The 12,146-nt window shown below is 43.9% G+C and overlaps 1 protein-coding gene across 9 annotated transcripts in view; it reads left to right on the forward strand.

Moving 5' to 3' along the window:
• USP6NL (USP6 N-terminal like) overlaps positions 1–12,146 on the forward strand; it is a 141,843-nt gene that overhangs the window by 107,627 nt on the left and 22,070 nt on the right. For all 9 annotated transcript variants that reach the window (XM_082238816.1, XM_082238813.1, XM_082238815.1 and 6 more), the window contains 5 exons: positions 62–182; positions 1,702–1,796; positions 10,239–10,304; positions 10,421–10,520; positions 11,665–11,817. In XM_082238816.1, coding sequence (XP_082094942.1) covers positions 62–182; positions 1,702–1,796; positions 10,239–10,304; positions 10,421–10,520; positions 11,665–11,817 — 535 coding nt within the window. The remainder of the gene's footprint in view (positions 1–61; positions 183–1,701; positions 1,797–10,238; positions 10,305–10,420; positions 10,521–11,664; positions 11,818–12,146) is intronic.

Genomic DNA, 12,146 nt, shown 5'->3' on the forward strand with positions numbered 1-12,146 from the left:
TTGTTGGGTTTTGTCACTGTTGGCAAATTCCTAAACGCTTGTCTACCTTTTCTCCTCCTAGGAAGTTGGATATTGTCAGGGAATGAGCCACATCACAGCTTTACTTCTTATGTACATGAATGAAGAAGATGCCTTCTGGGCTCTGGTGAAACTCTTCTCAGGACCCAAGCATGCTATGCATGGTATGTCACCCAAATCTTGCTTCAAAGCACCATTTAATTCTCATCTGATTTTTCAATTATTATTATGAAGTCTGGACTGGATTTGTAGTACGGCAAGCTGGGCCTTTTGGCTATTAATGTGCTCAAAATACTTAGAAAAAAATGTGTTGTTTTTTAACTGAGAATTTTTCTGCAGTCTATGATAGGTCTCTTAAAATGCTCTTTTGAGGTCATTTGTGATGATGTGCAGGGACTGTAACCCTGCACATGACCTGCTTTCTGTGGGCATGGAGCTGGCTGCACAGAAAGTTTTACCCTCATTTGAATCCATTATTGCAGCTGGAAATCGGGAATGGAATTAAATTTCCAGTGTCTGCATACTCAGAGCAGGAATTTCCCCTGTAGGGCAGCATTCTTCCCTGGCCATTTTCAACCTGGGGCAAGCAGTTTTTGCATTTAGGATAAAGGGCATGGTGATGCTTTAAACATGATTATGGGAAAGCAGCATATAAATAAACTTAATAATCAGTAACATAAGATTGTGGCAATCTCAAATGCTCAGCAATTCACTCTCTCACTCATTGTTGACAACGTTGAGTTGCGTTTACTTGCACCATCTGGCCACAGTGTGAACAGGACATGCCTCCAACAAATCAGTCCTTGGATGGGAGAACCATGACCTTCTAGATATTAGGCTACAACTGCTATCAGCGCTAGCCACCATGGCCAATGATCTGGGATGATGAGAGTTAATGTTGTCTGGAGAGCCATAAGTTCCCCATCCTTAGTCTGTCTCCTTCTTAATCGGATTGGTTCACACCTTATACTTATTTGCCTGCTGTGTGCAGCTATTCAAGCTCAACAACTTTGGCTCGCTAAAAAAGCTCTTTGGTGAAGTCTCCCCCCCAAAAAGCTCAACTACTTTGGTGAAGCCTCCCCAAAAAAGTCAACAGCTTTGGTCAATCCAATGGGTAGATCAATGCCAGTTTATTTATAGTGGGAGTAGATCACAGTCTCTTGGAAGTTGGACACCCCTGAAGTACAGCATCAGACCATGGTTTGATATTACAGGAACAGACCCAGGCTTATGTGTTCTTCCACCCCTAGCTGGCATGGATTTACCCAACAGCAAACGATGGTTTGCTGCAAACTGCAGTTGGGAGCTTCTAACGTTTGCACATCAGGGGGAAAAGGAGTGCATCAGTCCAGGTTTGTAATGCCAAATCACACTTTTGGTGTTGCATCTCAAAGCCCCTGTGCAAAGTCTGCTGCCTTTTCTGTATGCCTTACCAGCTTTCACGCATCTGATGAAATGGGCTCTTGGTCATCTATGGTTACGTCACAATGAGTAAATTAATCTTTAATACGCCACGAGACATTGCATTGTATTTTAATGTTTAAGTGATTTCCGCCCCCATCGGAATTATTTCACCGCAACACTTAAACCCGTGAACATGTTTTTTTTGTGGGAATTTGTTAGTGTTCAACATGTTTTTATTCTCTCTTATTCTCTCTTCCTCTCACCACCCCAACCTTTTAGGTTTTTATATTCCGGGTTTTCCCAAGCTGTTGAGATTTCAAGAGCATCATGAGAAAATAATGAAGAAATTTTTGTCTAAGCTTAAGCAGCATTTTGTAAGTAAATGCCATCAGAATATGCAGTACATAAAGGGCAACCCATCAGCAACAGGTCCAATATGATATTTAATTCCTCCCTGCCTGCTTATGCTGGTGTGTAGGGAATTTATGGAACTACTTTATGCCAAATCAGGTCATTGTTCTGTTGCTGTTTTCTGTATCTACTTTGCTGAACAGTGGTTCTGTCACAGACAGAGATCTTTCCCAGTCCTGCCACTGAAAGCCAGTTTAACCTGAAATACTTTTAAAGTGATACAAGGGATTGAACTTGGAACCTTCTCCATGCGAAACATGGGCAGGGTGTGTGCAAAGATCTAGGGGCAGTTGTGCTGTGGTATGATTCTAACTAAGCCTGTAATGATATGTAGATTATAAATATTTTAGGTCGATTAATTCTGCATAAGCAATGTGTGATAATAGTGTATAGTCCTGAAAAGCAAGGGGTGGGGCGTCGCAAGCCAGGGATGGGGAAACAAACCCCCAACATCTCTATTCACTAGCCATAGTTGGGGTCCATACGGTTGGCATCTTTGTGAAAATCCAGACACAGAAGTAGTTGAGCTTTTTTCGCAAACACACAAAAAAAGAAGTTTTCAAGCTAATTTTAAGGAATATTGCAAAAAATGATACTGCCAACATGGGTCCCAGATTTTCCCAGACATTTTTGTGATTTCTACCCTGGCATTGCTTTCGACTGCAGTATTCCAGCTATGGCAACCTTTGGACCCATCAATATGAGAGTTTGGACCCATCAATATGAGAGCTTGAGAGTTTGGAGGGCAGCAGTTGAAGAAGGAGCAAAAAGGGTTTTCTTGTGTGTTTCTTGGTGGCTGATTAGCTGTTTTCCCTGTGTAAAGTTATTTGTCCTGTCTTCAAGCTTTTTATGATGGAGGACCTCTGTAGCCACCCCCAACGACACGATCTCAAGATGGAAGGGGAGGGAACAGCTGCAGTCGCCTGCGATTCCTGCGCAATGTTTGCCATCTTGCCAAAGGTTGCAGGCAGCTTTACCTGCAGCAATTGCATGTTGATTGCCCTCTTAAAAGACAAAGTCCAGCAACTGGAGGAACGTGTAGCTACGCTCCAAAGAATTAGAGAGCTGGAGCTCTTCTTGGAAGCAACAGAGCACACCGTCTCCACCAAGGAGGAGACAGGGGACTCCCCTGAGAAGGAGTCTAGTTCACCAACACAGGAGCCAGATATATGGAGAAACGTGACTCAAAGAAGTAGGAGGCCCAGAGTTCACACTGATTGTTTAGAAATACACAATCGCTTTGAGGTCCTCTCCCCTAGCATGGAAGACGAAGAGCAGACTCCATTTGAGGATCTCTCCCTCATTACAGTCGATCAGGTATATGAAGACGAGCAGCAAAGTCAGTCCTCAGGGAATGTGCAGGCGACCTTGGAACGGACAGCTCACGGAAGAACCCCTACCAAACCCAAGAGGAGGCGTGTAGTGGTGATAGGGGATTCCCTACTGAGGGGAACAGAAGCAGTGATCTGTGGGCCCGACAAGATGTATCGGGAAGTGTGCTGTCTCCCCGGGGCTAAGATCCAAGATGTAACTGAATGACTGCAAGGAATCATAAAACCCACTGACGAATACCCCTTCCTCTTGGTTCATGTGGGAACCAATGACACTGCAAGCAATAGCCTCCAGAAGATCAAAAGAGACTACGAGGCTCTCGGCAGGAAATTGAAGCAACTAAATGCACAAATTGTCATCTCGTCTGTCCTCCCAGTTGAACGACGTGGCCCAGGGAGAGAGGGGAAAATAGAGGAAGTGAACAGCTGGCTTCGCAAATGGTGTAAACAGGAACGGTTTGGATTCTTAGATCACGGACTGCAGTTTCTTGAAGATGGACTTCTGGCGAGTGATGGGCTGCACCTCACAACGGTTGGGAGGAATGTTTTTGCCAAAAATCTCAGAAACCTCATCAGGAGGGCTTTAAACTGACTAATGTGGGGGAGGGAGACAGTGCTCCTGAAGGTAGGAGTTTATCAATTAATGAAGATGATCATCCAAATGTCATAGACCAAATGGAGCAAACAGCACGCGGACCTAGTGGTGGGAGGAAAAAATCCTTAAATACGAGACACGGGGGAATGATTAATGGACTTCAATGTCTGTACACTAATGCGCAAAGCATGGGAAATAAACAAGATGAGCTTGAGCTCTTGGTACAGCAAACTAAACATGACATAATAGGCATCACTGAAACCTGGTGGGATAAGTCCCACGATTGGAATGTAATAATGGGGGGATACAATCTATTTCAGAGAAACAGACCAGACAAGAAAGGAGGAGGAGTGGCGTTATATGTCAGGGATGTGTATACCTGTGAAGAGATCCAAGATTTAGATCCTCAAAGCCAAAGTGAGAGCATTTGGGTCAAAATTAAGGGAGAGAAGAATAACAGAGACCTCATTGTGGGAGTTTACTATAGACCCCCAAGCCAAACGGAGGACATAGATGATGCCTTCCTGGAACAGATGGCCAAGCATGCAAAAGGAAGGGAGATAGTAGTAATGGGGGACTTCAATTACCCAGATATTTGTTGGACGTCAAACTCAGCCAAGAGCATAAGGTCAAACAGATTCCTCACTGGCCTTGCAGACAACTTCATTGTCCAGAAAGTGGGAGAAGCAACAAGAGGAACAGCCATTTTAGATCTGGTCCTAACCAATGTTGATGACCTGGTTAGTGGGGTAGAAGTGGAAGGATCATTAGGCGCGAGTGATCATGCTCTTCTGAAGTTTACTATACAGCGGAAAGGAGCAGCCAAGCATACTAGGACTAAATTTCTTGACTTTAAGAAAGCCGACTTCATAAAACTTAGGGAAGTGCTGGGTGAGATCCCATGGACAACAATACTAAAAGGAAAGGGAGTTCATGATGGCTGGGAGTTTGTTAAGAGGGAGATAGTAAAAGCACAACTTCAGGCAATACCAATGAGACGGAAACATGGAAGGTGCCTAAAGAAGCCAGGGTGGCTATCTAAAGAACTTTTAACCGAATTAAGATTAAAAAAGGATGTGTACAAAAAATGGAAAAGGGGGGAAACCACCAAAGAGGAATTCAAGCAAATAGCCAGCACGTGTAGACACAAAGTCAGAAAAGCTAAAGCACAGAATGAACTCAGGCTTGCTAGAGAGGTTAAAAGCAACAAAAAAGGCTTTTATGGGTATGTTCGTAGCAAAAGGAAGAACAAAGAAACAGTGGGGTCACTCAGAGGAGAAGATGGTGAAATGCAAACAGGGGACACAGAAAGGGCTGAACTCCTCAATGCCTTCTTTGCCTCAGTCTTCTCCGATAAAGAAAACAATGCCCGACCTAAAGAATTTGGAGCAAATGATTCAGCAAAGGAAACACAGCCCAGAATAACTAAGGAGATAGTACAAGAATATTTGGCTACTTTAGATGTATTCAAGTCTCCAGGGCCAGATGAACTGCATCCAAGAGTATTAAAAGAACTGGCAGATGTGATCTCAGAACCACTGGCAGTCATCTTTGAGAATTCCTGGAGAACAGGCGAAGTCCCGGCAGACTGGAAGAGGGCAAATGTTATCCCTATTTTCAAAAAGGGGAAAAGAGAGGACCCAAATAATTACCGCCCAGTCAGTCTGACATCAATAGCAGGGAAGATTCTGGAGCAGATCATTAAGCAAACAGTCTGGGAGCACCTAGAAAGGAATGCTGTGATCACCAATAGTCAGCATGGATTTCTGAAAAATAAGTCATGTCAGACTAACCTGATCTCGTTTTTTGACAGAATTACAAGCCTGGTAGATGAAGGGAACGCAGTGGATGTAGCCTACCTTGATTTCAGCAAGGCATTTGACAAGGTGCCCCATGATATTCTTGTAAAGAAGCTGGTAAAATGCGGTCTTGACTATGCTACCACTCAGTGGATTTGTAACTGGCTGACTGACCGAACCCAAAGGGTGCTCATCAATGGTTCCTCTTCATCCTGGAGAAGAGTGACTAGTGGGGTGCCACAGGGTTCTGTCTTGGGCCCGGTCTTATTCAACATCTTTATCAACGACTTGGATGATGGACTCAAGGGCATCCTGATCAAATTTGCAGATGACACCAAACTGGGAGGGGTGGCTAACACCCCAGAGGACAGGATCACACTTCAAAACGACCTTGACAGATTAGAGAACTGGGCAAAAACAAACAAGATGAATTTTAACAGGGAGAAATGTAAAGTATTGCACTTGGGCAAAAAAAATGAGAGGCACAAATACAAGATGGGTGACACCTGGCTTGAGAGCAGTACATGTGAAAAGGATCTAGGAGTCTTGGTTGACCACAAACTTGACATGAGCCAACAGTGTGACGCGGCAGCTAAAAAAGCCAATGCAATTCTGGGCTGCATCAATAGGAGTATAGCATCTAGATCAAGGGAAGTAATAGTGCCACTGTATTCTGCTCTGGTCAGACCACACCTGGAGTACTGTGTCCAGTTCTGGGCACCGCAATTCAAGAAGGACACTGACAAACTGGAACGTGTCCAGAGGAGGGCAACCAAAATGGTCAAAGGCCTGGAAACGATGCCTTATGAGGAACGGCTAAGGGAGCTGGGCATGTTTAGCCTGGAGAAGAGGAGGTTAAGGGGTGATATGATAGCCATGTTCAAATACATAAAAGGATGTCACATAGAGGAGGGAGAAAGGTTGTTTTCTGCTGCTCCAGAGAAGCGGACACGGAGCAATGGATCCAAACTACAAGAAAGAAGATTCCACCTAAACATTAGGAAGAACTTCCTGACAGTAAGAGCTGTTCGACAGTGGAATTTGCTGCCAAGGAGTGTGGTGGAGTCTCCTACTTTGGAGGTCTTTAAGCAGAGGCTTGACAACCATATGTCAGGAGTGCTCTGATGGTGTTTCCTGCTTGGCAGGGGGTTGGACTCGATGGCCCTTGTGGTCTCTTCCAACTCTATGATTCTATGATTCTATATCTGTAGAGCCACAAATTCCCCGCTCCTGTCCTATGCTTTTTGATGGGAAAGTACATCAAGGATAGGAAGTTTAGAGTACTCCATGGAATCCCATATCTCCCCTCCCATGCCAAGGGGATTCCCACCCTCACACTCTTTCCATTTCAGAGCTATCAGTATTAAGTGTTGCATCTGCACCAATGTTACCTCTATAATCCTAGCTCTTGTCAAACCACTGTTTGCAGTCCATCTTAGAAGCAGGCTTTCAAGTTCCAGTTTGGCCCATCTATGCTTAGCACTAACATCAATACAGTGGTATCTCTGGATGCGAACAGGATCTGTTCCGGAGTCCCATTCGCATCCTGAAGTGAACGCAACGCGTGTGTGAGTGGGTTGCAATTCGCCACTTCTGTGCATGCGCGTGGTGTCATTTTGAGCATCTGCGCATGCGGGAGCGGTGAAACCCAGAAGTAACACACTCCGTTACTTCCGGGTCGCCGCGGAGCGCAACCCGAAAACTCTCATCTTGTAGCATATTCAAACCAAGGTATGACTGTAATGCTAACCAGAGTGTGCTCAAAAACTAAAAGGGGGGCGGGAAACTGAATGTCTTCATAAAGGGGTATATTTGTAATGAAATTTGCAATGGTTGCTCTCACTATCTCCTAGCGCTGGTTAGGAGATTGAGCAGTGCTACATCTGAACCTCACAATATTTTCCCCAAGAAACCTATGGGGTTTTTGACTTGTTTAATTTTTTTATTTTCAAAACATTTCATTGAGACATCCCAAGCATCTGCATTTGAAATTCTCAGAAAGATACAGGAAGGGAAACTTGATAATGCCTGCCATTCATCCAACTTTATGAACCCAACATATAAAAAGGGAAATAGACATATAAAGAAACAAAGAATCATAGAATTGTAGAGTTGGAAGGGACCTCCAGGCATAATCTAGTCCAACCCCCTGCAATGCGGGAATCTCAGCTAAAGCATCTATGATAGGTGGTCATCAAACAGTAACCAGTAATTATCTCCTATAGCTTGATCAGGATGAACATAGCACTTTTATGCATTAACAGGTGTCAAAAACAAATTAGTTGTGGTATTTCCACATCTGTAGATAGATGATAGATAGATATAATATTATTTCAGTGCAGAGAAAGGAAGAGATGTAATGGTGAACCAGGCTTAAGGATACAACCCTTGAGTAACTGGATGTGCCCTTTATATAAAGGTCTCTACTTCTGTGCACATTCATGCACAAAGTACTTTTTATTTCAGTGAAGACTCACTATATTTCCAAATGCATAAAAGCTTCCAGCCTTTCATATATTTTTTTGTCCATTGTGCTGGAAGCTTATGAAACATGAAGCATATTCCTGCTAGGAAGTATAGTACATTTAGTTTCTTTTTCAGGGTGTTTGATATTAACTCTCTGATCAGATCTAAAATTGCTAGACAGCAGCCTTAGGTTGTGGACTTGAGCACATTTATAAGAAAGGAAAGTTCCTGCTGAATGCAGACGGACTTCATTCCTAGTCTTTAATCTTTGATATCTGCAGCAAATGTTCTAAACGTAATGAGTCACCTCATGTATGCCATATTGGTTTTCCGAAATCTGTTCATGGGTAAGGGAGAGTTTTAAAAAGGATTATTTAAATCTACTGGCTGGTGAAAACCGAAATCACTTTCATGCTTACCTCTAGGCTGTAAATTGTGGTTTTAATTTTCACAGCAGAGTTCATATGGAGTTTGGACTGTAGGTCGTTGCTTCTTATTGCTTTAATTTTGGAGGAGTTTGCCTTCCAGGGGAGGAAACATCAAGTGCATCTTGCCCTGAGTCAGTAGGCTTCCTCGTCTGGGTGTCTGAAGGTTCAGGGAGGCTACTTCTAATAAATGAAAGTAAACAGCAGGCTGCTAAATCTGTAAAGCGAGGGTGGCACAACCACTTTTTTTAAATTTGGAGAGTCAAAAGTTGGGTGTGTTTATGTAGATAACTCTTAACAGCTCCTTAAGTCTCTCTGTCAGGCTAAGAAATCCCAGTGGAGCCTCTTTTATTGTTGGGACACTTATTTGTAGAGCTGTTCTGTAGAGACAGAGCCACGTACCAAATCCTTGTAGGGCAGAGTTACTGCCTCCTCCATGGTGTCTGCTACTTCCTCCCACTGCACCTTATTCCCAGGCTAGTGTGCTGTTCCATTCATGCTTCTCAGTGTCCCAGGAGCTCCATGCAGTTAGATCACACAGCTGCCACTTCCGCCTCTGCCCATTCAATCTCAGCAGGAAGAGGGATTGGCAAGGGCACACTGGGCTTTCTGATCAGCTTCAAGCAATTTCCACAGCTTCCCAAGAGCTGCACTTACAAACAGCAGCAAAAACCCACCCTGCAGAAGCACAACATGCAAACCCAACTTTCAAACCATAATTTCTAAGTCCTGTTAATGAGATCTGTAGTTGGCACGCACCCCTTGGCTCAGCTTTCTCAGACCCACCAAAAGTTTTTGGACTACATCTCCTATCAACCCCAACTGGCCTAGCCAGTGGTAGGGGGTTGATGGGAGTTGTAGTTGAAAACATATGGGATGCACCAGGCTGCTCTGAATAGACTATGGGCAAGAATGACAGGGTCTGGGAAAGAGGAATTGGCCCTAGAGAATGAAGGGAGTTATGTCCCAGGGCTTGGTTCCTGGTTGGCCATAGTGCGGGGGGTAGGAAACTACTTGCTATGCTGCCTCTGCATGAAAGAGGCATTCTGTACATGCTCAGGTATGCTGTATTCTTTCATCCCTTTCTTTAGAGGAGAAGCATGGCCAAAATTGGTGAACTGGATCAAACTTTTCATAGAGGGTTATGGCCGAAAGAGGTTTTCTCTCCTTATGCCAGGTGGATCAGGCTTTGTGCCTAAATGACTGCTTATATGCAACCCTGAAGCTTCAGAGTAAGGCAGTCTCCCCCTATGGAATCATATTCCAGAAAGTGGGGCATTGCAGTAAGTAGAGAATGCCTAGGCACACATTTTAACCGTGCCACAGGAACCTTTCTTCTAAGCTCTCCCCAGCAAACCAAAGTGATCTTACAGGGAGAGGTATTTTTAAAAGTACACATGACCCAAACCCTTCATTCTTCACAATCACCCTCTTCAATGTTTAACCTCTTTGGATTTCTTTTGTCCACGGAGGGGAAGACAGAATGCACAGGAAAGCAGTCAGGTTTCAGGCTGAAGATACTTTGGCCATTTCACTTTGGGTTTGCAGTCCAGGAGTTCATGCTGTCTTAGTTGCCAATGTTTATGCTATGTGCTTAGCAAGGAAAATCTGTTTTTGTATGTGCTGTCTTTTTTCTTTTAATTATTATAGGGTTTTTTTTAATTACCTTGTTTGTAGGGAATATTTTTTAATGGGCTGAAATATAAATTCAATAACACTAACCCACTTGGCCACTTTGCGTGATGCTGTGTTCGTATCTGAAGTTCATAAAACTGCTTCTTCTTGGCAGGACTCCCAGGAAGTCAACACTACGTTTTACACAATGAAATGGTTTTTCCAGTGTTTCCTTGACCGTGTGAGTATCTTTTGTTTGATGCCTTCCCCACCCCAATCATCCCAAGCACACATTTTTACGGCAAATCTGGATTTCTGTTATTTTTCTGATGCCTCCCATGGCTTCTCTCATTGCAGACTCCCTTTACGTTAACCCTCAGGATCTGGGATATCTACATACTTGAAGGAGAACGGGTTCTCACTGCGATGTCTTATACCATTTTGAAACTGCACAGAAGTAAGATCTCTGTCCTGGCTTTAAACTCTTTAACTCGCCATGTGGCATGGACAGGCACTTGTGAATAAAATGAATAAATTAAAAACCAAACATTTTTCTCAGTTGGGTATTTCTCAGTACTATCTATCTATCTATCTATCTATCTATCTATCTATCCATTCATTCATTCATTCATTCATTCTTATATTTATTCATCACTTTATCTTGCCCAGGGCAACCCACAGTAACTTACAACCTACCAAGCCATTGATGTTCTCTCCCCGCCCTGCACTTCTGGGGAGAGAGATCTTGTGGGTGCTTATTTCACACTGTCTCCAAAGCCACCACAGCTTCACTGTTGGGAAGATTCTAATAACTAGAAATACGTTGCAAAAGATGTGGCTACAATATGCACAATAAATCTGGTAGCACGGTATACTTCCCAGCCAACAGGAATATAGACGCTGGTCAGAAGGGCTCTACTCAAAAGTACAATTTCCTGAGGAGATTAAATCACAGCAACGAGCGGAGTCTTTTTGGCGACAGCCCCAAGGCTTTGAAATGAGCATTCTCTGTAGGTCCTTTGCTGGGCCTCCTTGTTAACTTTAGGAGACTCTGTGAAGCCCACCTTTTAAAGCAAGCCTTTGTTGGCTGATGCTCCTGGTGCTTCTTATGGCTGTGATGGCAATGTTTCAGTTACGTTGAGTATTCGTTGATATGCTGCCGTTTTAGCGGGGTTATTTTTGTCAGACGTTTCTGCAACCTGTTTCAGTCTCTGAGAGAGGCAGGACTGAAATGGTTTAAATAAATGGAGGGGCTAACAGGAAAGCATGAGGGCACAGTGCTCACTCTCAACGACACCACTTTCCATGGCTACTTCCATGCTTCTGCCTCCCTCTTGATTTTCAGTACTCTGTGATTTGCCCCCATTTCTGTCTGCACGTACCACCTGTGCTTGTTGTTAGAGAGAGCAATGTTAGGGAATCGGCTTGATATATGGCAGCCTTATGTTTCTGTAAAGTTCTAGAATTACACTAGGTGCTTGTTTAATTAATAGATATGAATTGACACACAGAGAGAGATTTCTGTTTCAATAGAGAAAGCAAATATGGCTACATTTTAGTCTACTCTCTGATGTCGTACTCTTCTCCCCCTCCCAACCTAGAACACCTGATGAAATTGCAAATGGAAGAACTCGTGCAATTTCTTCAGGAGACCCTTGCCAAAGATTTCTTCTTTGAAGATGACTTCGTAATAGATCAGCTCCAGAGTTCCATGGCGGAGCTGAAACGAGCAAAGTTGGACCTGCCAGCAGCAGGTGAGTAACTCAAGACACAGCCGCTGCTTTGGAAGCAAGCAGCCCGTTTTAGTTGGTTTGTGGGTCCACCCAGCTTTTGTCACTCTGCCTGGCCAAAACACCACCTCGAATGGAGCTGCGTAACTATGGCACGGTGCAGGAAATTCACAATTTGGTATCCCGTTCCTGGAAATCCTGATCATTTCCCCAAGAGGTATGCCCACTTCTATCATGCTCCTAATCTGGAAGTGTAACAAAAGTCCCTGCAAGGAGCAGGTAACATTGTTCTCCTGATGCACAGCTATGCCCACAGCAGGAAGTTGGCCAAGTATTGCGCATCCTGAAGGCAG

Source organism: Podarcis vaucheri (genome assembly GCF_965113315.1).
Source record: "Podarcis vaucheri genome assembly, chromosome: 10".
Taxonomy (NCBI): Eukaryota; Metazoa; Chordata; class Lepidosauria; order Squamata; family Lacertidae; genus Podarcis; species Podarcis vaucheri.